Consider the following 25,187-nt stretch of genomic DNA (forward strand, 5'->3'; position numbering starts at 1 on the left):
AAAAAAAAGAGGGTGTTTTAGACTTTACGAAGCCTTAAGATGTCAACTTATCGCAGTGGGACAAAGAAAACAGATGCGTTTACTGTTCAGACATAAAATATTTATTAGGTTGATTTGGGCATTGTACATGAATGGTGATAAACGAAGCCGCCTGTCAAAAAGCTCACTACAGTGAAAAGAGAACAGGAAGAAAGCCCGTCTGACAAGATAGTGGTGTGACAGAGAGAGAGAGTCCTCGCTGGGGAAGCGACACATTAAGAGTATCGCTTTAACGGTCCACCTCTCCAAACACTATGTCCTGCGTACCTGCAAGAAGATAACACTCGATGTGAAGCAGCTCCGTTTGCACGCTCGCTTCTGCATGTCTGCAAGTATTAAGTTATTGTGACATTCTCACCAATGATGGCCACCACATCTGCCAACATGTGTCCTTTGGCCATTTTATCCAGACCGGCCTATAAAGAAGCAAACATGAAGTAACATTTAGAGCAAGTGAAGCTTCCAGTATGCACGAGAGCACAAAAGTTGTCTTAATTCATGAGATTATAGCCTCGAGTTATCACAGTAACGACTCAATTAGTTTGTTTATGCAACTTCAAACACATTTTTAGCCTTGTAAACCCAAATTCTAATGACGACGTTCAACTGCATTAGCTCGTTTACCCATGAGCTAAGACGAACAGGAAGGAAGCCGAGGAGAGCTTTGGACAAAAAAAAAAAAAAAACAACTGCTCCGTAACGCTTAATAAAATATAGTTAATGAAGTCAAAGTAGCCTAGAGGACAAGCCGTTAAATGAGCTGAATAATTGATGGTGGGAGTATTTAATATTTCACAGTGTCGTGTGAAATTTTTAAGTACGCACCAAGTGAGCGAATCCAGGGGCTTTGATCTTGCAGCGATAGGGTCTGCTGGAGCCGTCTGAAACCATATATACACCAAACTCTCCCTGCAAGCCACGCACACACAGACACACACACACACTCCAATAAGCATATTACACCACAACAAAGTCCCATCTAATTAAGACTCAAAAAGCCTTAGTCGTACACTTTGATGACTGCACAATTTGTCCTTATACTCTACACTGAGTGCTCTCACCTTAGGTGCCTCCACAGCTGTGTATGTGGCCCCTGGGGGGACCTGGTAGCCCTCTGTGTACAGTTTAAAGTGGTGAATCAGAGACTCCATGGACATCTAGCAAAATTAAGTTTGTGGGGGGGAAAGCATAAAAAGAAAAGTGCATCAGTGTATATTGAGGGAATGTTAACATTACAATGGTGAGGGGAAGTACAGGTGGTTTCCAGCCTTAAGTGCAGCCAAATTTAATTGAGTTTTACAATAAAACTGTCCTAACTCTGAAAAAGGACGAGTGAACACAAATTAACAAGAAATTGAAATAACACACGAGTGATGAAATACAGAGAAGAACGTAAATAGCAAAAGAGGAAACCTCTCTACTCAACACACCTTCATCTCAGACCTCTTAGGCGGAGCCACTTTGGCATCATCCACCTTTATCTCGCCCTCTGGCATCTTGTTCATCGCCTGGTGCATGATCCTCAGGGACTGCCTCATCTCCTCCACTCTGCACAGATACCTGAGCCGCACACATACACACACAAGTAGCAGTAAACCACAGGACTGATGTTGCTCTACGCCACTACACGATATACACCTCAAACACTCTGCAGAGAAGGTGGAGGGCAGACGTTAGCAGCTCAGTCTGGCATCATCATGCTCAGAGTGCATTACACAACTACAGTACTACGGCATAGTATAGTACAGGAAATCGACCTGAAGGAGAAAAAAAATAGTTCCCAGGGCCATTTTGACTGATTAAAACAGAAGTGGATGTGTTCCACTCATGCCAGTGAGACTGGTGAACCACAATGTGCTTTGTACGCAGCCACATGTTTAGTCACTCCAAGAGGGTGATCAGAAAATAGGTCAAACTCTGTGGACAAACGAGGTCGCCAACTTCTGCCGTCTGTGAGTGACGGCTCATTCTGATTATTTATGCTGCATTCATGAAAGCCAGGAGCATCAAGCTCTCACCGTGTAGGCACGTAAACCAGGATTCCTTTTAAACACAGTTGGCCAATAATGTCTCTGTGAAGCTTTCTGTTGCTAGGCTCAACGTCTGAGTTTTAAACTGGGTGACATATTTACTGCTAAATTTACATCGTGTTGCTTTGATCAGAAACAGAGATATGCGCCATGGCAGCTGCCGAGTGGTAAGACCTGGTTCTATATACAGCCTTTTGTAAAAAAGCAACAGATAAACTCACATAAATCACAAGTATTTCATTTCAAAAAGACTAAACTGCTCAATAATAAGAGACAGTAGAAGAATATATATATAATAAAGAGACCAAATATTCTTCTGGCGTGCTCATACCCGGGCTGCTATAGAGAAGACTCGGGCTGTTTGTCTGGAGGAGTCTTACCTGTCATAGCAGTCTCCATTGCTTCCAATCGGAACGTCAAATTCCACTTCATCGTACTTGTCATATGGCTGAGACTTCCTCAGGTCCCACTTGATTCCAGACCCTCGTAACATGACTCCACTGGTGGTGGAAAAAGCAGAGTGATGCATTTCAAGGTTTACAAACACATGTATTTCTAGCAGCTTCCAGAAGGAGACTATTTAAATGAATTATACAAACTGATTTTATAAGTTTGTGGCAGATTGCACCATTATTAAGACTGAAAACACGCGTTGCCTCTGACACAGCAGTGTCACTTCCCTTTAGGAGGGTTTGTTTATTCATTTAGAATGCATTTATAACAGCTCACTACTGTGCAAGTGAAGCCATCATTGTCATCAGTGTAACTTAATTTTCTAATATGTCAGTGAACTTTCATTTATGGGTTACCTGAAACCGTAGTTGAGGGCCTCCTCAGCAGAAACCACTCCGATGTCCACAGTGCGATTCTTCCAGATACGATTGTTGGTCAGCATCTGCATGAAGGAAATCCAACATGAATGTCACTTTAAATTTACTGCATCCACAAGCTCCACACGCCCATCGTGCTTGAGCTCACTGAGAGCTCGTGGAGAACTGAGGAGAACATGGAGTCATTCACCTCTTCAACTTCATCAATCCGAATGGAGAAATTCTTACACCACTCATAGATGTCATCCATCAGGCCAAGAGGCAAATCCTGAAACATATTCAAATGCAACAATATTATACTGATCTTTAGATTTCATCTCTCATCTATCTATCTATATCTATCTATATGTATCTATAGATAGATTTTAAAAAGCATGTTTAGAGAAGTGTTGAACTTTCTAGTTATAAAAACGTAATGAATTCTTCTCCTACCTGATGTACGCCACCAGGCCTGACGTATGCAGCGTGCATCCTTGCTCCAGACACTCGCTCATAAAACTCAAACATCTGAGAGGAGACAAGAATTAAAGACTTAAAGAGAAAAGAAAAAGAAAAAAACCCCCACACATTTCCATGTACAGTAGTGTCACAGTCTCAGGATTAGTGGCAAAACTCATACGCTGGATTAGACGGCCTATTTTAAAAGAAAAGCTACAATCGTATGTACCAGTCGATAGGTTATCATTTCACTGATGAATGCTGTTACAATCAAACAACTGAGACTCTCAATGAGTAGACTGAGGCTGGTGCCACTGCAATCAAGTGTCTAGTCAACAGACACCGAATGCAAGACGTTTGAAGTTCAGTGTGAAGTTTCTAGACTTTGATTATTCGGGGTACCATTGTTTTATCAGCATATTAGTACTTTATGCAACCGTGTAGCCGTAGATTTTGGAGGACTGCGTATTCCACCTGTTGACAGGATTTATGATGATGCAGTTTTCATTTCACTAACACCAAATCCTTTGATGACCACTTACTACTGTGTTTGCTTGACTTGGCTGAACCCCTTAGTGAATTTGTGGGGTATTGTCAAAAAGAAGATAAGTAACACTCTGACCTAAAAACACAGACAACCCGAATCTCACTATCAAAGCAACCCGGAATTAAGTAACATCACCGTGGAGCCACAAACTCCTCATTTCATGCTACGCTGGATGTTGTAAACCAGGATTCTCTTCAGATCATCACATTGTATCGCCAGCAGAAGATTCAGACTCAAGCGGTTGACTCATTTTACAGTCCTGTCATTTTTGGGACACTTTCAGTGACTCAGTGAAAATGTGAAGTCAGACGTGGCCCACATCCTGACTCACACACAGGATATTGTTGAGTAAACACCTGAAGAGCTGGAGGTCACTGTGCCACTAACTGATGAGAACATAGCTACTGTTTATGAATCAAAGATACAGCGATTTTGGGAGCGGGCTTGACTCAACAAAAAAAAAAAAAAAACTAGAACAATCCCCAGATTAGAACCACAGTACACCTTGTGATTGTTGTTCCGTTACCTTCTCTCGCTCCTCGAACATCCAAAAGAAGGGAGTCATGGCGCCAATGTCGAGAGCATGTGTGGTGATGGCCATGATGTGGTTCAGGATGCGAGTCAACTCTCCATACAGCACTACAAACGACACAGAACAGAGCTCAACAAACTGGAAACAGGTTCCAGCTGCTCACTGGTGAAGTTTTACTTTACTTTCAGTTCAACACGTTTTGTTAGCGTCCACGTAAAATAAAAAAAAATAAAAAAATCTACTTAAACACTTCAATGCTTCTTGAAATTAGATTGGTGATTACTTGGTCAAACAATCAATTCAATCAGATACAAAAAAGCTCCAGGAACACTAACTGAGTGCAAGAACAGAGGGTCTGTTAGCTCTAGATAGCTCATATGTCAAGTTAACTCTTCACAAATAGAGCCTAAACATTAAAGGCAGGTACACAACACAACAGTCAACACAGTAGTTGACGCTTTTTGTTGCCAGACACGACTTTAAAGTGATCCTCTTTGAAACAAAACTACGACTCTGATCCTTGGTTCTCGCTGTTTCCTGTTGAGGAAGAATCCAAGCAACCACAACTACATTTTCCAATTCTCCACATTGGAAAATGTAGTCTTTTCAGATCTTCAAGTTCATGTACGTTGTGCAATTGTGGCTGCCTGATCTCTACCAGAAACCTCATTTGTTCCGTACAAGGCTAAAGGTGAGAGGCACGTGTCTGTGGCACAGAAACACACTGAGCGTACATCTCCGTGCAGCCTATGCTGTGAACTTTGTAATGGACCAATAGAAGACAGTAGCAGCGCTTATGTTTAGTTAGCGCCCCCTAGTGTGTCATTTTTAACTGCATCTTAAAGCAAAGGGTCAAAAACAAACATACCAGACAAAGAAAACTGCTGTTGGAAACTCAAAAAAATGTAAACGTTTGTTAAATGCTCATGAAATCAAGCTTTAAAAGTTGTTTTTTTTTGCCCAGCAAGTACCATGAAAGTGCACAACATTAATTTAGATTCATCTTACAATCATAACAATAATGTAATGCATACTTTATTAATCCCCATAGGGAAATTACTCACCTGCATTTAACCCATTCACCCAGTGAATGGGTACCTCGGGGTAGCCGTTTAGTGGATTCAAACCCCCAACCTTCCAATCAAGGGGCGACCACTTTACCCACTATCCCTGCCCCTAGCTATATTTATATTTATTTAATTTATACCATTTTTATTTTTTTCTATTTTCTGACAGACTTAATAGTCTGTCAGAAAATAGAAAGAAAAAAAAACACAGTTTCCTTCAGCTAAATACACAAACTAAAGATTAAAAAAAATGTAGATATGAGTACATAAGTGCAAACTACAAATTTGGCATTAATAGTGGTTAAATAAGACTTCCAGAATAATGTTTTTTAAAATATTTTTTCTTCAGGAGTTTTCATATTTGACCACTCATGCTCAGTACCTCTGATCCACTGTGCACGGGGTGGGGCCTGGATGTTGAGCAGCTTCTCCACAGCCAGAGAGTAGGCTTGCTCATTACACATCATGGAAACATAGTCCAGGCGGTCAAAGTAGGGCAGAGCCTGCAGCAGAACGTGTTTTATTTAAATGAGGATGGTTACAAAAATAATACAAACTGCCCCTACACTTACATGCATACAAAATAATTTAACAGGTATGTAATGGCTGGAAGTTGGCGAGTACAAAGACCACTTAAGTCATCCCATTGTTCAGTACCTGCAGGTATGTCTTATACTCGATTAGCTTTTCTGTGCCACGATGCAGCAGGCCAATGTGTGGGTCACATTTCTTGACAGACTCCCCGCTGAGCTCCAACACAAGACGCAGCACACCGTGAGCTGCAGGATGCTGAGGGCCGAAGTTAATCGTCAGGTTGGACACCTCCTTCTCTGCAGGAGGATCTTTGTCTGAAAAACAAAGAGTACAAAACAGCAAACTAAAGTTCGACCAGTCTGGCAGACCAGCACATTTGTTTTCATCAAACAAATAACCATAATGCAGAACAAGCTGCCCAAACTACGAGCACATCTTAAATCAAGTGCACTGTGGAAATAGAAACGCGCAAGTCAGACACTGAATACCTGCCTCCCATCTTAATGAAGGCTGGCAGACAGAAAACACAGAGGACAAAAATGGAAATAAGTCAAACGTTTTACCGTTCTGTCTCTGCCAAAGGCTGACATGATACATTTAGACTTGGACTGTGTTCAACTCTCCCGCAGTCTTGGCAGCTCATTATTTTCCCTTTCAGTTACAATTAAAAGAAAAAAGTAATATTTGAAACGAGTAGATGTTGGTGAACAGCAGTCTTTACCATTCCACGGGGGCGGTGTCCACTTCTCATTAACAGCAGTGGGGTACATGACTGCACCAGCGAACTGCTCCGTCCACTCCACATCTGGCTGCCATTGTTTCTGCCTGTGAAACACAGCAAGGTTATTTTTAAGGCGCTGTAGGTATGAGGCTGGGTGGCGACCTTTATCAGTGCTAACACGATCCTGCAGTACAAAAAGGTGGTGCCTCAGGCTACCTACGTGCTGCTTAAAGCCTTAACCTCGTTATCAGATGTTACTTGGAACTGAGCCTGCCAACCTGAGGACTGATCGTTAGAGGTAGCTCATCAAGGAAACATGCAGAGATGGAAAGTTTTCTTCATGAAAAACAAAATATGTCAATGATTCAGTAGTTTGGAGGGCCACCTTTTGCAGAACTTAGGTCGAGTAATTGTTTTGTGCATCACTCTATCAGTCTCTCATGTCATTGTGGAGGAATTTTGGCCAAGTTTTTTTTTTTACAATGCGGCTTCAGATCATTGAGGTCTGCAGGCTCTCCTAAGATCTCCCGACAGTGTTTCAATGAGGTTGAGGTTTGGACTTTGAAACTTTGTAGATTTACTTCTGCGACTGAAACAGCTGTCCCTCATTTACTCATTTTAAGTGTTCACTCATCCATTCAGAGTCAGCGGATGCTGAAGAGTGTGCAGATGTCACCAACTTTCTGCAGACCGAATCTCTACAGACCTCCATACTTCAATGGGCTTCGGATTAGCTAAAGAACAGTGCGTAAAGACCTTCATGGAATCGGTTTTTATCGTCGAGCAGCTGCATTGAGTGGTATAAAGCTCTCCATCCCTGGAAACTAGAGCAGTGGAGACGTGTTCTCTGGAGTGACCAATCACACTTCTGTCTGGCAATCTGAAGGATGAGTCTGGGTTTGGTGGTTGACCGGAGAACGGTACTTGTGTGACTGCACTGGATTATGGTGTGGAGTTGTTTTTCAGGAGTTGGGCTCGGCCCTTTAGTTCCACTGAAAGAAATTCTTAATGTTTCAACATATCAAGACATTTTGGACAATTTCCTGCTCCAAACTTTGTAGGAACAGTTTGGGGATTTCCCCTTCCTGTTCCAACATGACTGCGCACCAATGCACAAAGCAAGGTCCATAAAGACAAGGATGAGTGAGTTTGGTGTGGACGAACTTGGCTGGCGTGGATAGAATCCTGACCTCAACCCGATAGAACATCTTTGAGATGAACTAAAGGAGAGACTGAAACCCAAGCCTTCTCGTTCAACATCAGTGCATGACCTCACAAATGTATTTATGAAAAAATGATCAAAAATTCCCATAAACACACTCTTAAACCTTGCGGAAAGCCTTCCCAGAAGAACTGAACCTGTTACAGCTGAAATTCTGTGCAGACATAATATTAAATCCTATTGATGAATTTCATATGTGTGTGAAGGCAGATAAGTATGTATGGAAACACTCTTATCCCACGCAAAAACAAACACACACTCAAAACTACCATCAGGTTTATGAAATGTGTGCACCAGCCTATTTTGGTCTTGCCATTGTGTGTATGTAAGTAAATCAGAATCACTCTGAGCCAGCAGGCTTGTGCACTCTGCATACTGCCAAGGCCCCATGTCTACATAAGGAAATACACTGAGCTCCAGGTAAAGTGGAAAAAGTGGTAATAATGCAAGAAAGAAGCCTGAAGACACTGAAACAACTGTGTACGAAAAGGAAGCCAGAAAAGGTACAGCTTTCCAAAGACTTTGCATGAGAGCAACAATGCAATGAGAAAAAAACCACAGATCCTCCAGAATATGTGGGATAATGCCAAAACTGTAAGTGATGTCATTCAGCAAATCACTGATTTGTGCGTGAACTTACATACTATTATTAAATGATAATTAAATCTTGTTGGGGGGTTTCAGAAGGAACTTTGCAAACTTTTTCTCTGGGAACTGTCATGAATTTAAACACTTAACATGCTAACTCAGGCCTGTACAGTCTAAGATGGAGCTCTTGGGATTTTCCAGTTCCTCTGAGCACTGCACAGCCTGACCGTGGATTGCATTCGTTGGGATTTCCACCCCTGGAAAGAATGTGGCGTTGTATTAACACACACCTGAATGCTCTAAAACTAGCAAGTTTGGTAACATTTGCGGATCAGTTATTCAAATGCATTTGATTAGCACCATCTGCCTGCTCTGTGCCCTCCTAACTCCTATAGAAGTAGTAAGCATGTACATGTTTTTGACAGCACTGCATGAGTCCTGTAACATACAGCCACGGTAATAAAATAGCACGTATTAATGCTGAATATTGCAAATATACAGAGGCATAAATATGTCAGTAACTAGCATTGCATAATGCTAGTTACTGACAATGGGGATATAAACCTGTAACTGCATAATGCTAGTTACAGGTTTATATCCCCCTGAATTTGGTTCAGAGACCTTCTGAAGCCCTGAGCTGAGTTAAACATAGCGTACTACACCTCCAAAACCATCCAAATTATCTATTTATTTTCATCCTTGTGCCAAAACCTTTAATTTTCTGTCTATGCGTTAAAACCATTTTGACCTCACTGACCATGAAACACCGATGTAGTAAACACTGACACACGCTGACAGCAGATCTCCAGTTAACCCGACAGTGGGAGATGCTGACCTATGCTCTAAACAAGCTGCTGAGGGCACTCGTTATAGCCAAGCAGCCAATGAATATGTTTTCCATTTAGTTTCATAGTACCAAACTGCACAGGGCGAGCCCTGCGATGTTTTATAGAAGCAAAGCCGGATTATTTAGCGTTTTGCTAGCATGAGCCTCTCGGCATGCACATCTGTGAGGAGCTAAGCGAAGACCGTCATGAGGACAAAGATAACTCGTGGAGTCACGGTTTGTCTTTTTGCTCTCATACCTGTTCTGCAGCAGCGCACAGCCAGGGCTCAGCACATTATGGCCTAATAACAATTTTGTTGAAGGACGTCCGACTTTGCTAAGCGACCTCAACATTGTGGCCGCCATCTTGGCTGTTAGACAACCTCCGGCCAGTGACGTAGAAGAGTTTCCTCTTCTGTAGTCGTGGTGTCGTGTCTGCCACCTGTCGGTAAATGTAGTTCAATTCATTGTTTTCTATTTTTATGTCTACGAAGATTTAAAAATATAAAGAATTATTAATATTATATATATTATAAATATCTTTTATTAAATGAAATAACAATTTAATATCATAACTTACATTTTTACATCAATAATTCTCACTTCTAATTCTCACTGAGGTCTTTTAAGTGGATTTGGCATGTTCTCCCAGGTACTCTGGCTTGCTCTCACTGTCTACAAACATGCAGGTGGTTAATTTGTATTGTATTGTATCTTTATTTTGAACATGTTTAAATAGTACAAAAACAGAAAAACAAGACAAACAAAAAAAGCAAATCAAAAGGAAAACAAAACATTAATAATAATAAATAACTTACATGTTAATAAAGGAACAGGAAGATGCATAAACTTATTTAATCCCAATCCATCATTTAGTTACTAATAGTTATACTAATAGTTAATTGGTTATTCTTAATTTGACCACAGGCATGAATACAAGCTTGAATGGTTGTCTGTCTCTCTGTCCTGGATGGATATTGCACTTATATTATCATACAATGGTGCATCCAGTCAATAATCCATGTGCAGTCTTGGTTGTATTTAAACTTAACTATAATTAGATCCTAATAAATATGGGAAGAATTTGAATGATTACCCCCATGCTGGTAACCTCTAGCAGGTACATTGGATATAAAACAGCAGTGGAAGGTAAAAAGAATCACAGGCTATTGAACTTACTCAATGTTTTTAAAAAACCAGCCAAAATTAGGACCCCAAAATTTGATAAAGTATTAAAAGTTTATTATTATTTTTCTAAAACACTTTGTACTGCCATCTATAAACATACTACAGACTTATAATGGACTCTCCAATGAAGAATTGAAGCTCCAGCAGTGCATGTTAAAAAAATCTCCACCTACTCAAAGATGACAAATGCCACACTTTATAAAAAACAGTGCTTTTATTTATGTAATACTGTGGAAAAATAATTACATACCATTTTTAAAAAATATTGAAGGTAATGAAATTAAAAAATGAGAGTTTGATAACGTTCGTTGTACATCTTTTGAACAGTTTTCTCTGCTACGAAGAACAGTACAATAAGATAAACATTGGATTTTTCTAAATTCAAAGACACAATAATACAGGATACAGTCCTACCAGAGGTATAAAAGTACTGTAACAGGATTGTGAGAGAAATGATATGGACGTATACTTTAAACACACACACACACCCACACACTTTTAGACACAGACATGCACACACGCAAGTGCATACAATAGTGGCGCGAGCGCTCCGTTTGGGGCGCCGCGTGTTTAAAGTATGCTTCCCGTACACGCGCAGTCATTCACGCATCTATACAAACACGCTGTACAAATCGATGTGTGCGCCTACGCCCACGCACTCCCCCTTGATCCTTCTCTCTCTCGCTCTCTCACACACACACACACACACTCGCACGCCCACACGCTCACAGTCATACACTACTACATGTCAATATTGTGGACAAGCCTTCATTAAACCTCTCCTTACACATTCTCCTCTGGCCATTTTTGGCAGATGGACGATGAGGAATGATTCAAAAATGGAAATGTATGACATGTTCCTCTATAAGGCCACTCTAAACCCAACATCTGTGTTTTCTCTCTCCGTCTGCACCAGGCTTGTAGTTCGGAGCTCGGAGATAAAGGCTCCAGCCTACAAAAAACTGTCTGGGAATGACTCAAGGCCCCCAAGCCTGGTTTGTAAAGCAACAGCCGCCAATAGTAGGAGCTTCTACTGCATATACATGGTCTAAGGTGAAGAACAACATGAACACTTGGCACTAGGTTTCTTTTATACACTGGTACAGCCTTCTGATGTGAAACACAACCTGAATTCAGGCTCTTCTGTTGGCACTCTTGTCTCAGTGGATTTCCCTCAGGCCCGAGCTACGTGCGCTCTCGTTCAAAGTTTTGGTCCGTACGTACACATTACATGTTTTTACACTGACAAAAATAATTCTGTAATGTTAAAAAATAGAATACAAAGCTCTAGTCTTGTGTGCAAATAAAAAGAAGACATAACACAGATATAGATGTCTAAGACGTCTAAGCATGAATACTGTTGATGCAGTGCAAAATGACGACAACCCCCCCGAGCCCCCCCCGCCCCTCCCCAGCCCAACAGTCCCCTACCCTGCCTGACAGGCATGACGGCCAAGTGCCACTGTACACAAGGGCGCGCTGGGCTACTATGTATATGTGCTCTATGATCACTGAATAAGTCAACCAGCAAAAAGGAAAGTTAAAATGACGGCCAGGAATGACTTCCACCGGTTGAGGTTTCTTCCGATCAGTTTGTACTATGTTTTTCAGTTTGCTTTTAAGACGTTCTCTCATCATTTTACAACGTCAGTTCACAGCAAAGGCTATGGGCTCCAAAGATCAGCGATCTCTTGTCCTCTCTCGGGTTCTTGCTCTCATTACCCATCTTGATTGTGACTTGCACCGTCCGCTCTTTCAGAGCTCAGATTTACAAACGCATCGGGAGTGAGGGAATTCCAAACTGTGGAATTTCCCTTCCCTGTCTCATTAAGCGCCTTCCTATCCACCCTCTCTTTTGCTCGCTCCTTGCTTGTTTCCCCTACCCCCGTCTCACGGGCATGGTTGTCTGACTTTGTGCCTGTGTGTGTGTGTGTCATGTTTTTTTTGTCTTCTGTAGTTGTGTTTGTGTTTAGTAGGGTGTGTTCATGTTAGTGTGTGATAATGTGTGCATGTCAATTTGTGACTGAGTGTTTTCAGGTGTGACTCTATTTATAAGATGCTTCCTCATGCGCAGCTAAGACTGTGAGGCGGGTATGCATCTCTGTCTCACACGTGAGTCTGCATCCGCTGTGTGTGCCGGCTGTGGGAGTAGTCAGAGTGTTGTGAGGTGTAGGAGAAGCGAGTGGAGCTGCCGTACTTTCCTAGTCCAGTCTCTGATCCCGAGGGAGCTGGGCCTCCTGGGCCAACCCCAACCCCAGGGCTGCCCACCCCAGATCCTACCCCGTACATCTCGTAAGACGGGCCGGCTTCCAGAGGAGCCAAGCTGGATGGTGCAAAACCCATTCGGTAGGTCTGGTAGTGCGAGGGGTATCCATAGTTGTCGTAGGCCAGCTGGGAAGTGGAGTCCAAGAGGCTGCAGTCTCCAGGGAAGTCACTGGTGGCAGGGGCAGGGTTAGCCGGGGGCTGCTGGCTCTGGCCCCCGCGGGTGAATGTGTTGAACTGGGCGTAGCTGATGTGGGACAGTCTGGAAGGCGGTCGCGGGTCGTAGCAGGCTTGTGGGCGTCCGGGTGACGTGAGGGGGCCAGGGGGCCCTGGGGCTCCTCCGCTGGCTGTGGCACCTGAGCCACCGGTGCTGCTGCTGATAGATGCAGCTCCCCCTGGTGTTCCCGTGGGGGAGCGGTAGTCAGAGTAGTGCATGGTGGAATGGGAGGCAGGACGGACTTCATCGTGGGTGGAGGCTCGCACATTGTAATAGCCATTGGTTGGGTCCTGAAGAGAGAAACAAGACAGCAGGAAACAAAAGAAAGAATGAGTAAAAAGAGTTCAGAGAGTTTATTTTTAATGATTTTTTAACAATTTAGCAAAGTTCAAAGGTCTCTGTAGTAAATCATGTTCCTTTCTGTTCTCTCAGAGACTTTTCTGTAGTCGTGGAAGGTCAGAGGTCAGGGCTAACCGCAAGTTTTAAGCTGTTTAACATCAAGGTGAAGATTCATTAAAATCGTGCTGTGTGGCCAGTTTGCTCCTTAATCGTGACTCAGCTGCTCAAGTCCTTTGCAGAAATGAGTGCAAATCGATTTCTTGGGAATCTTCAAAAATGACACTCAAGGCTAAAGCACCCTGCATGATTCGTCTGCAGCACGGCCCTATCAAAGCCGACAGCTGAGAGAACCGTGACATCGTGTCACCCTGCTTGTCAGTTTTTACATTTGCATGCATGCGTAATAATTTTAATGAAAAGCTGGAAATTATGCACATAAAAATGTGTAACCAATATTTAACCAGTGGTCAAAATTATTATAGAAAGGAAGAGGATAGCATGTAAGAGTACACTGAGTATATCTCATTAGTTTCAGTTCAAATATTTGCTAACAGAAACACACGAGTTTCACCGTTTGTTTTATTGTTATGAATTTCACTCAAATATAAAATAACAAGAAAATGCACATTACACTAAGGGTGTCCTAAAAAGCTGACGATAACTGGGCCATTTAAAAATGAAATATCAATGCTTTGTCAAAAATGAACCGATGATAAAACTGCAAATAACTGTATAATTTGTACATCATTCTACAGTTATGTTTACGTGTGTTTTTAACTGCTGTTAGCAGCTCACAGAGATATCAACTTTCCAGTGTATATACACAATTTGGGCTTTTATTTGGCAGGTATTCTTATTGTGTATTTTGTATCCCAGGAGACCAGATTAGTCAAGTTAACAATAAGAAGAAATTCTGATTCTTGCTGAATTTAAGCGTCCATGAGCAGCAGGACAACACGCAGGGCTGACCCCAGGATGCCTGCGTTAAAAATGAAACGATGCTTTCCTTGCTCACTACATCGCAATTTGCTCTTCAGCTCAATCTAACATGTTTCTGCAATTTCATTGTCTTTCAGACTTCTCTCCCACCCAACTTTGCTTCACTGTTTTGCTGCTTCAGGCAGCAGGAAGAACAAAATTTTTAAAAAAAAGCAATCTGGCTGAGGCAGTTGTCGGGGTGATCTAACAACCTCCTGGGGCGGATTCATGTCTCTGTTTCTTCAAAGTGATCCAAGGCAGCACTTCAGCTAGTGGGGTGGTTTGTTTGCCCTCACAAAATATTCATGGTGGGTGGAGGGTGGGGGCGCGGGGAGTTCAGAAGAACATTTTGGCAGCTGTTTGCGTGAAAATTCATTCATCACCTTAGCCCAACCCCACAGTGTCAAAATGTGTAAATGATTCATGCCAGCTAAATAGGCAGAGCGTGCTTGAACCTGGTTTGTTCTTTTAAACATTTCTTTCCAATTTATGGAGTTTTTGTCTTCTTGTGTTTTGTCTTGTAATGACTCTGCAGCCAGCTCGCTATGTAATCAGAGGGAAGAGTTACATCACAGTTGGACTGAGAGGGAAAGGCAGAAAAGACCAAAAGAGCTCCAGCAATTAAGGCCAGCTGCACTGAAAAAATTTGATCTTAAATATCCTACTCTAACATTCTCACAGATACTGAGTACAGCACTTACACTATTCCCAGCATACCACCAGCAAATGAGGCAGAACACATCTCTGCTGAAAAGACGATTAGCCCAAAGGAAAAATCTGGCTTCAGAAATCGTACTTTTTTCCAACGTTTTGAAGAACACTCATTCCTGAACTGACATACGCAAATGTTTCTGGCATCTGTGTGATCTCACCTTGAGGTCATACTCCTGGCGGGTGTCCAGGGTGTCACTGCGGAGGTCAGACTTGAGCTCTATGTCATCTTTAAAGGGCTGATTGGAAGGAGAGAAGGACACAGAGGGGAGAAACTAAACCGTCAAACAACAAAACAAAACAAAAAAACAAAAACAAGGAGGAGACAGGAAAAGGGAAGGAGGCGACAGAGTGTGACAGGAGAAGAGAAAATGGGATTGAAAGTGTTAAAAAGGGGAGATTAAAAGGGAAAAAACATGGTGTTTTTCTTTGGTCAAAAGCCACAGTGTGGTGCAGGAAGAGGTTACCGAGTTAATCTGAGGGTTTTTTTCTACAACTACAGGCTGTGTAAACAGTATTCAACCCAAACACACACACACAGACGCACACACCCTGCCGCTTCTCACCGAGTACATGGCCTTGACCATGCGCGAAGCTGTGGACACGCTGCCGGAGTCCTCCTCTAAGCTGTGGGTCTCCTTGTTTATCGTTTCTACCTTGATGTCGGGCTTACCCAGCGTGACCCCGCGCCGACCTGGAAGCAAAACACGGCGAGGTTGAATGCAGCTTGACACACGCTTGTCAGTCGGTGTGTTTTCGTGAGCTGAAGGGAACAAGTTCAGAGGGGACCTGCATCCATACGGTGGAGAGGAAGTCGTAGGTGTTTGATTTTCTCTGGTTTGCTGCCCGTTTTTTGGCATTAAATGAAGCATTTAATCTGCGATGCTCCCTTAAAAGGCATGGGAAACAATGGATTTGCAGATTTTCTTTATAATGTACGTGAAAGCATATGGAGAGTATGACTCACTGCCTTTGCGTTGCCGGTAGAAAATGAGAACGAGGACCAGTAGGAATATGAACAAGAGGATGGTAGAGCCCACGGTCCCACCAGCTATTAGCCCCACTGGAACCTCCTCTGTAATGAGAGGGTGAGAGAGAGGAACAGTGAGTTACAGATGTCTGCTCATCGCTGCAGCAGCAAGGCTTTAATGGAACAAATATTTTATGAAGCTACATAACAAGACATGTAAAATTTAATATATAAGCAGGAAACATCTTTTAGTCGCTATATGCATACACACAATCAGTTTTTACTATGATTTATGTGCATATTTTGTTTTAAACTCGTACTCTAATCATTGTCTTCTTTCCTTGTGAAACTTCTGAATAATTGTGTTCACTTCTCCTTCCCACTAGATGGTCATTTCATTGTTGAGATTTTCTCCAGAACACTGAAAAATGTTCTATAAATATATGTGAAACACACCGGTCTCCTCCAGCGTGATGATCATGGTGCCCGGGCCGAAGGAGTTCCAGGCCGTGCAGTTGTAAGTGGACAGGAAGTCGGACTCCATCACGTTGTTGATGGTGAGGGTGGAGAGGACGCCACCGCCCTCAGATGACAGTTTGCTCTGCTCCACTGTGTACCTCTCCAGCAGCGTCCCCTTCTCCTTCTCCCACACGTTTTCCTTCCACGCCCACACCTGACGCGCACGCACAAACCCCGTTAGACTAAATCAGATTCAATTAAAAGGCTTCAAGAGCAGATTCATTGTAGTCAGGAAAGCTGTGTAAGACCTGCTCAGTATAGAAAAAAAACATCACACTGTGTTTTGCACTAATGTCATGATTTTTTTGTAGCCGTGCAGGAGTCACTACTTCATTTCACTCCATAATAAAGTTACATAAATACTGTGACGAGTCCTACTCTTGCAACCATTTTAGCAGGAGTTGTCCTGTGATACCGTCGTTACCATGGGAAACATATGAGGATATTATTATGACTTACTTTATGATTCCCACCCCAGCTATCAAATCACAGTCAAGTCAAATGCTTCCAGTTATGCATTTGTGCACAAATACATATTAATGTGCTGTATTCAAGCACATTAAAGGGTATCTGAAACAGAACTGGTTACATAAAAGTGTTCACAGTATGGCTAATAAATGCAGAAGATCTAAGTAACTGGCAGTTTAATGATTTGTGCTATCGCCACCCTACATTTTCAGTTTTTCAAACATGAATCAAAAAAATTTAAATTACCGCTGTTTAAATATTTGCTTTTCTCAACACAACAGGGTGATCGTAGCTGTTAAGATATTTCTTTTAAAAATGCCAACTGGCTATAATGTGTCACACTAACATTGTAGAATGACATGACAGTAATAGATGAATGAGCTGGTGAGAATCTTGCACACCCTCCAGCCTTAAAGCCACTAAAAGCAGCTGTATTATTCAGCACTGAAGTACTGCGCTAAGGTGAGTTAATTATACATAAGCCCACATGTTTCCATAATCTGCCCACTTATTCGAGAGAAGGAGATTCTCTTGGCTATGGCGTTTACTGGGACAACTGTTCTTCCACTGTCTTTTATATTTTATAAATCTTTCTCTGCCCAAACCACCGCCACTTGCATTAGAAGCGTGCAACGCAAGTCAGGATGGATCAGTCACAGAGGCGGGGGAGCCGCGGAGCTACTACTGCTGCGTTTCTGTGATACAACCAAGCAGGGAAAGCATCCAGGACGATTTCTGACGCAGAGCTAAAAGCGGGCCGGCTTAGTGTTGGTTTGTTTATGTGATGGGATGGAAGAACATTCTAGGAGAGTTTAAGGGTGAGTCACCACTCAAATAGAAAAGGGGACAGTGTCGGTGCCTAAAAGCATTCGCCATGCAGGAAAAGAACCATTTACGAAAAGGAAGGTACAGTAACCATAAAATAGATACTGCTGTCGGACTAAAAGGCACAACCTTGTTGTCTCTGTGACCAAAGCTTCTCCTGGTTTGGCGTTTTTCTGGGACTGGACTAAAATGTAGAAAAAATTATCTTCGTTTTTTTTTGCCACAAATGAGTCACATTTCCTTTCACTTACTATCTTATCTGGAGGAGGTGTACTAGCTATGTAGCATTTCACCTCTCCTCTCTCCCCTCTCCCGGCATACTGGACTGGATCACTGGAAATGATGGGTGGGCCTGCAGGGAGAGAACATGTGGATGCATTTAACAAAAATGTAAAAGAAACTACTAAAAACCGCTAAACCCAAGCTTATCACTCGTTTCTTTTTTTAACTGTTGACCTTACGGACCTGTTCAAAAGGAGGTGTAGGATGGTCAAAAACAAGTGCCCACCACTTTAGACATATAGCATTTTTTTTTTCCTTTCAATTACAGAGACGCTGACCTTTTCGAAAGTACAACATTTTCGTTTACAAGCAGTGACACATTAAACTGTGTTGATGTTTGCTGACCGTTGACTGTGAGCGTGACCTCAGTCTCTCCTACTCCAATCCGTGGGACGATAGCCTTGCATACATACTGGCCAGCATCCGCCTGGCTTACCGACTTCAGAAACAGCTGATTGCTGTTACTCAGAACCTGTGGGGGAGTGAAAAAAGAAATATAAACAAGACATCTGCAAAACTGCAGCAAGGAATAAACAGAATAAAGGTCCACATGTACAGTGTATAGGGAGAAAAAAGGTCCATGTGTATTATCTCAAAAGATCCCATCGTAGATAGTATTTAAGTATACGTGTTCTTCCACTCTGACTCTAAATTGCCAACAATGCAAACATGCACATCCAATTTTAACCTATCACAAAGGTTTTGAAGACGCTTAGCAACCAAATCCATCTGAAAATTAGCCATGTTAAATTATGTCTAAATATGTAAGCATGTAGAAAGAAAAACACCTGAACGTGTTTAATTATACAGATGTGGTTTTTGGCCAAGGCAGACCACAGTTTCCAAACAAAGACATGTAACAAGCCCATTTCTTTTACTGTCTTAGTGATGGTCTCTTCCCCACTGTAAGTCACCGTAGCTAACATAAACAGCCTTATTGCTAACCAAACAGTCCATGGTGACACTTATGGTAGCAACAGCACAAAGAGGTAACCGGTGCCGAATAACCATTAGAGGCTGGTTCCAGACGCAAGTCAATCCTCAAAGAGCCCCATGTTGAGCCTCTGAGATCTGAGCTGTCATTGGTGCCCACCATAACTCTAACCCTAGGCAAAACAGAAGCAATATTTTTGCTTTTATTAAAAGCTTGTGTTGAATTTTTGGCAAATAATCCATAAAGAGTCAAAGTGACACACACCAAAATTCATTCCATAAATGCCTGCTTTACCTTTGTGCAAAGGTTAGAATAGGGTTCCCTCTATAATGGCTTAGATCTCAGATCATTTTAAACTCAAAAAAGAAGAAAACAAAAAAAGAAACAGGGTGTTGGCCAAAAATATGGAGGTCCAGAAGAGTCAGAGATCAAATAAAGCATTTTGTGATGTTTATTTTATTTATTTAGACAGTAATTTAATCAACATCCAAAGGAGGAATTATAGATATTTAAGAAAGAATATATAAGAAATATAAATACTTCTAAATTAACTATTATCCCATTAATAAATACTTCAAATAGAAAAAAGGATTTACAGAACAAAAATAACTCTCAATAAAAAAATATTTCAAATTTACAGTGTAAAAAATTGATTTTCAAAAATGCTATTTAAAAAGAGGAATTGTGTGTAAAACAAAAATGGCAGTAGACACGGACTCATCAGTCCAGATGTTAACACATAATTTTCTGATACTTGAAGCCTTAAAAGACTTGACAGGGCGATCATGTCTGTCAGTCCTTGTATTGCTGCGCTCTATCAAGAGAAAGGCTAAAGATGATGCTATTGATTTCAGTTCATTTGTCTTACTTACACAAGTGCACACACTTTGACACAAATCTAAGCAATGAAAACCATTTAAGGAGCACTGCACACCTAGCCATCAAAGGTTTAATAACATACCGTAAGTCCTGCAAAATCACACCACATCTGATGTATGAGTTTGGTAGATTTGCTTATTGTCAGTAAATCTCAAACCATTTGAAAGCCTGTTTAATTTCCCTTAAATTGTGCCACATTTGTAAAGAAAATGCATTTGTCGGTTGAGCAGCAGAGTTGTGTATGTGGGTTGCACCCATGAAAAATCTGCCAAATCTTCTTTTATACATCAGAGTTATTCAAATGTATCAGCAGTTGGATGTCACTGTTAAGTGAATGGTGAAAGTGACCTGCAAGCATTTTTGACTCTTTCTTTTTAGAATTCATCAGCAGCTGCTGAGGAACGTATTTGAATATTTCCTTGAATCTCTTCTATGCCACTTTCCTTCACCTTAAAGCTGAGGGATGGCTTAATCCTGGCGAGGAGACAAACATCAGTGTTTTGCATCCTCTGTGCAACAACCACTCATCAAGATCAGCCAGAAGTCTATACCTGTCTACAGCTCTGTTGAGCAGCACAAGATATAGGAACAGGCAAAATAATGAATAACTCAATTTCAGGTAGATGATGAACAGACAGAGTTTTCATCCCTGAGCTGTACCATGCCCTGCTCTGCAGAACTGATCAATCCAACTGTGCAATTTCCAGAAACAATACAATTGGACAGCTTGCATTCTTTGAAAAATGCTGGGCCATTTATGATCCGTCTATCAGAAATCACGTGTCCTTGGCTTTCCTGCACTTTCATAATTCAGTGTTTCATACTTTGTTGAATATCAATAATAAAAGAAATGACTGAACTGCTGTTCTGTCATTGTAATCACCCTGTCTAAAGTCTTTTAAGCATCAGAACGTTATGTGGTAATATCTGGACTGATGAGAGCATTTTAATAATTATTTTAAAGGTTGTATGTTTCAGTGATTGCTCTAACACTGTGTGTAAATGTGACAGGCTTTTTGTTTGTGAAAAGCAAACGAGCTTACTAAAAACGATAGCTAGCTAGTGCTAGTAATATTTTCAAAAGCTAACATGAGGCTAAAAGTGATGCTACGGTTAGCCATGTTAGCACGTTATTTATAACAGGTGGTCAGGCTGAGTTCACCAGAGCACACTTAGAGGATCATTTCACTGCAGTGTCCCTTTGCATACTTCTTATACAGGCTCAGTCATACACGAGGTTAAGTCTCCTTAAACAAGCACAAACATTTACTTAAATGCTAACTGGAGCAGCTAATCCAATAGCTTATTAACTACATGAGGTTAAATGAGGTTTCCTATTGAGAGTTTATTGAGATTTTTTCTGTAAATCCTTTTTCTATTTGAAGTATTTATTAATATATTAATAGTTAATTTAGAAATATTTATCTATAATTCCCATTTTTATTGTCCATGAAATGATCAGATAATGAATTATTGTATTAATGTCTTATTTTCTAGCTCATAGTTTTTTCCACAAGTCAATATTAAATCATGAAATCATCATCTCCCGATCCTCCATAGAAAATGGTACTTTGTAAACCAGTGAGTGATGTCATGATCACTACACTCATTTTTTACATACAGGTTATTATTTGCAAACACCAACTAAATTTACCATTTTTGGGGGGGAAATACAATAGATGTGAGCGACAAGTTACTAATAGTTAGCCAGACATTTGTCAACAAACAGATTTTCTAAAATTCTAATTGAAAAGAACTTTATTGACATATTTGAAATATTAAATATTATTAATACCTTTTGCTGATTATAGATTAGGATAGAGTTACTAAATTGGAATCATATTACTATAGACAACAAATCAAAACCTAGTTTCATGTAAGTTATAAATATAAAAGATAGTGTTTGAAAATATAACATAATGCTTTTCGATGACCGGGCGCTTTTGTAGACACTTGGGAAGAAAGTGTGACCTGTAAAAACAGTGTGAGCACAAGTACAGAGGAAAATGTGCAAAGCGTGGGCGCTTCTTACCATGTTTGAACCCTTTTTGAACCAGGTGAGTGTGAGCGGAGGGTTTCCAGCCCATTTGCAGTTGAGGGTCACATCAGAGTCAACATCTACTGTTTTTGGCTGTGGCTCCACCAGCAGGATTGGACCGACTGGAGACAGAGATTGAAAGAGAGAGAGAGTAATAATGCAGTAGGACTAAAAGGGGAAAAGCTACTCGGAGAAAAAGAAACACAACAACGGTGTGTTTTATCCCTCTGACTCTGGACCGTAGTGAGTGAAGTGGGCCGCAACTTATTGAACATAGTGAGATGACTACAGTGTGACTCACAGTGAACGTCCACCAAGATGCTGACGTTGGTTTTTCCCACAGCATTGAAAACAAGACATGAAACCGGCTCGGTGAAGAAGGAGTGGTCGGCCTTGGTGGTGAACACGCTTTCCCTGGCACCCTGCAGCACCACACCGCCCTTAGCCCATCTAGGATTTAATACAGTGCGTTAGATGTACTAAAAAAAACCCGGAAAAACACAAAGATGAGTAGCATGTGTGACATGAATTGAAACCTAAAATTGTTTCCCTGAGTACACGGAGTGGATTTAAAAGAAACCATAACTTAGTTTGAAACTAAAATCTGTCACTTTGACTTTGTAGCAGCTACTTTAAGAAGCATGCTGAAAATGAGAATGAAGCCGACCTGTAGCCCATGATAGGAGGGTTGGCGTGAGCCTGGCAGGTGAAAGTGACTCTGTCCCCTTCTAGGACAGAGCGAGGCTCAATGGACAAGGTCACTATTGGTGAATCTGGAGGAGAGAGAGAGCAAAAGAGACTCACATAAGACCAGGCCCTAGCACATCTAATGCATGCAGCAATCTGGAGGACAGGCTGATGCAAAATGGCTGCCGCGCATTACTTAATAGCTGCTATAAAAGCTTTTATCTGGTGGCAGATGGTATACATTCAAAATTATGATGCTTGTTCTTTTTTGTCATAAAAATAATAATAATAAAAGTAGCAGGGGGAACAGTCATTATATTTGTGTTTGTCTCTGTAGTAAATATTTGCTGTTAATATATGTATTTATCCTTCAGTCAGGGAATCTGAATGAGATGTGGAATACATTATTTTTCTTCTCAGTTTGCTAACTTGTCTGTATTAAGAAAATCACTGCTTACGGTGCACGTTAAGAGTGACGGTTGTGCTTTTGCCAGTGGGAACAGCCAGATTGGTGGCCACACAGCTGTAGTTCCTCCCAGTATCGGTGTCAACCGGCTGGATAGGCAGATAGCTCCGTGTGGTCACCCGCTTCCTGTCTGGAAGCACTTCCTGATGATTGGAGGACAGGAAGACAGAGGGAGATACGCACATATAGGAGTGTTAGAACTGCAGATACTGTGTATGTGTGTTCAGTATTTCTAGGCTCATGTGTGGGTTTGTCTTTTTAGGTTTACAGTGATGCTGTTAGCCCCCTCCACAGGTAGACCATCTTTGAGCCACTCGATCATGGAGGGCGGCTTTGCCCCTCGAGACACACAGCTCAGGTTGTAGGACTCCCCTGCATTCAGCAGTACCTCCGGACCCCCATCAATCACTGGGTCGTCTGGGGGGACTGCAGCAGAAAAAGAGCGCAGTTAGAATCAAACACCGTCTCGCGTGCATCCCATAGTCATGTGCAAAGACACAGATGCACACAAACATACTGAGGACAGTGAGTTTGGCCCTTCTGGACCTCAGGGCAGCATCTGGCGCCTGGCACTCATACAGGGAGTCATCGGACAGATCAGCTGACAGGATTTCCAGGTTGTACTGGCCCAACTCCTGGACCCGCAGCACACGGTACCTGGGCCAGGCTGGGAACACACATACACAAACCAAGGATATAGCTTCACAACAAACAAAGAGTGCATATTATATTATTGCTTGCTTTGTATATCTGTTTAGGGTTCCGGCACATCTGAAAACAATAAAAAGACAAGCAACAGGGACATTTTTAATCTGTATTTCCACTCTTATGTTGACATTTTAGCTGTAGTCTCAAATCTATTCCCACGTATCAATGTTGTCTTGTGTGCTTATGTTTTTTTATTTTATTCATCTTTTATATTTGAACCTCCAAATTCTAACTACCCATAGTCACATGGGTAGTTAGGTCAAGGGCCCAACATATTCTGCAATATCTTGCAGCTTGCTGAAGTTCACGCAGATTTCAATCATCAGATATGTGTCATACGTGAGGTAGAAATTGGACCTTTTAACCATCAGCGTAAAGGACAACAGAGCAAAGCACGGCCACATGACGTGACTGATTTAAAAAAAAACAAGCATGCATTCACTTAGTTTCACGATGCGCATGCACAGTAAAACACACACACGAGACACAGCCTTGTAATCTTCCCTTCCCCCATCCAGCATACAACCCAGTTGTGTGACAATACACTATACATTCTCACCATTAGGTGGCATCCCTGCTCTCTTTACCCAGCAGGGGGAAAAGATGAATGCATTATGACAGCAACGTTTTAGAGGACTCACATCGACTCTAGTCCATGGTGCAGAATTCATGTTTGCTGCCCAGACGTAGTTCACATGTGAAAAAATAGATCTCTGCTGCCGTTTGCATGTGCAGCCTCTGAACTGAGCCTTGCAGCTCGCCTAACCTTGCGCGTCCTTCTTTCTGCATGCATTTGTGCATGCGTGTGCCTTGTATATGCGTGCATTTGCATGTGAAATGTTGAGGGCGAGAAAGCGTATGAAAAGCCCAGAGAAGCAGGGATGGTGGTGGGGGGCAGAGGGACAGTGCTCCATACACAAACAACACACACACAGTGAGAGTATGTGTGCACTAAGTGGCCAGTGTTCATTCACGTTTTTGTTTTTTTGGGGGGGGTTTTGTTTTTCAAGCTTTAGGCACTAGACTGTTACAGTAATAATATGAATCAACTAAAGTAAGGAGGAATGAGGAAAAGGCAGGACAGACAAGGACAGGCCGAAGGAGAAAGAAATGACAGAAAGGATGACAGAAAGAGGAGGGGATGAAATAAGAGTGTGTCAAGCTAAGGAGAGACGAGCCCGACAAGTTAAAAGAAGAATATGAGAGAGGCCTCAGTGCAACAGTGGCAGCTGAAAGAAGGAGAGCAAAGGAGAAAGAAAGGAACAAGGGATCTTAGATGGGAAGGTCACAAAGGAATAAGATGACAGAGGAGAGGAGAGGAGAGGAGAGGAGAGGAGAGGAG

At 41.8% G+C, this 25,187-nt stretch overlaps 2 protein-coding genes across 3 annotated transcripts in view; both read right to left on the reverse strand.

Annotated features, from left to right (window-relative positions):
* Positions 1–78: 78 nt before the first annotated feature.
* ndufs2 (NADH:ubiquinone oxidoreductase core subunit S2) lies at positions 79–9,791 on the reverse strand. Its single transcript, XM_005931605.3, has 14 exons — positions 9,634–9,791; positions 6,739–6,842; positions 6,141–6,331; positions 5,866–5,986; positions 4,411–4,523; positions 3,332–3,406; positions 3,090–3,167; positions 2,879–2,964; positions 2,450–2,569; positions 1,470–1,599; positions 1,101–1,196; positions 865–948; positions 398–455; positions 79–306 (listed from the first exon to the last, which is right to left on the reverse strand). Exons 1-14 carry the CDS (start codon positions 9,738–9,740, stop codon positions 269–271), a joined length of 1,401 nt encoding a protein of 466 aa, XP_005931667.1. The 5' UTR covers positions 9,741–9,791; the 3' UTR covers positions 79–268.
* A 966-nt stretch (positions 9,792–10,757) lies between these two features.
* Positions 10,758–25,187, reverse strand: part of kirrel1a (kirre like nephrin family adhesion molecule 1a) — a 32,753-nt gene continuing 18,323 nt past the window's right edge. Inside the window, exons 3-15 of one of the 2 annotated variants that reach the window (XM_005931608.3) lie at positions 23,655–23,804; positions 23,406–23,563; positions 23,130–23,280; positions 22,652–22,757; positions 22,286–22,434; positions 21,979–22,106; positions 18,479–18,605; positions 18,103–18,203; positions 16,496–16,712; positions 16,037–16,144; positions 15,636–15,763; positions 15,231–15,308; positions 10,758–13,331 (exon numbers count right to left, since the gene is read on the reverse strand). In XM_005931608.3, coding sequence (XP_005931670.1) covers positions 12,669–13,331; positions 15,231–15,308; positions 15,636–15,763; positions 16,037–16,144; positions 16,496–16,712; positions 18,103–18,203; positions 18,479–18,605; positions 21,979–22,106; positions 22,286–22,434; positions 22,652–22,757; positions 23,130–23,280; positions 23,406–23,563; positions 23,655–23,804 — 2,264 coding nt within the window. In that variant the 3' untranslated portion in view covers positions 10,758–12,668. Of the gene's footprint in view, positions 13,332–15,230; positions 15,345–15,635; positions 15,764–16,036; positions 16,145–16,495; positions 16,713–18,102; positions 18,204–18,478; positions 18,606–21,978; positions 22,107–22,285; positions 22,435–22,651; positions 22,758–23,129; positions 23,281–23,405; positions 23,564–23,654; positions 23,805–25,187 lie in introns of both variants that reach the window. The other variant, XM_005931607.3, reaches the window with a different exon arrangement.

The sequence above is a fragment of the Haplochromis burtoni genome, unplaced genomic scaffold, assembly GCF_018398535.1.
Source record: "Haplochromis burtoni strain Fernald_Lab_line unplaced genomic scaffold, NCSU_Asbu1 Contig_143, whole genome shotgun sequence".
Classification (NCBI taxonomy): Eukaryota; Metazoa; Chordata; class Actinopteri; order Cichliformes; family Cichlidae; genus Haplochromis; species Haplochromis burtoni.

Coding starts and splice junctions, on each gene's coding strand:
- ndufs2 (XM_005931605.3), bottom strand. CDS start 9,740: ATGGCGGCCACAATGTTGAGGTCGCTTAGCAAAGTCGGACGTCCTTCA. Junction 5,987..6,140: donor AGTATAAGACATACCTGCAG/GTACTGAACAAT, acceptor GTTCTGCTGCAG/GCTCTGCCCTACTTTGACCG. Junction 3,407..4,410: donor TGTTCGAGGAGCGAGAGAAG/GTAACGGAACAA, acceptor GTCTCCTCTCAG/ATGTTTGAGTTTTATGAGCG.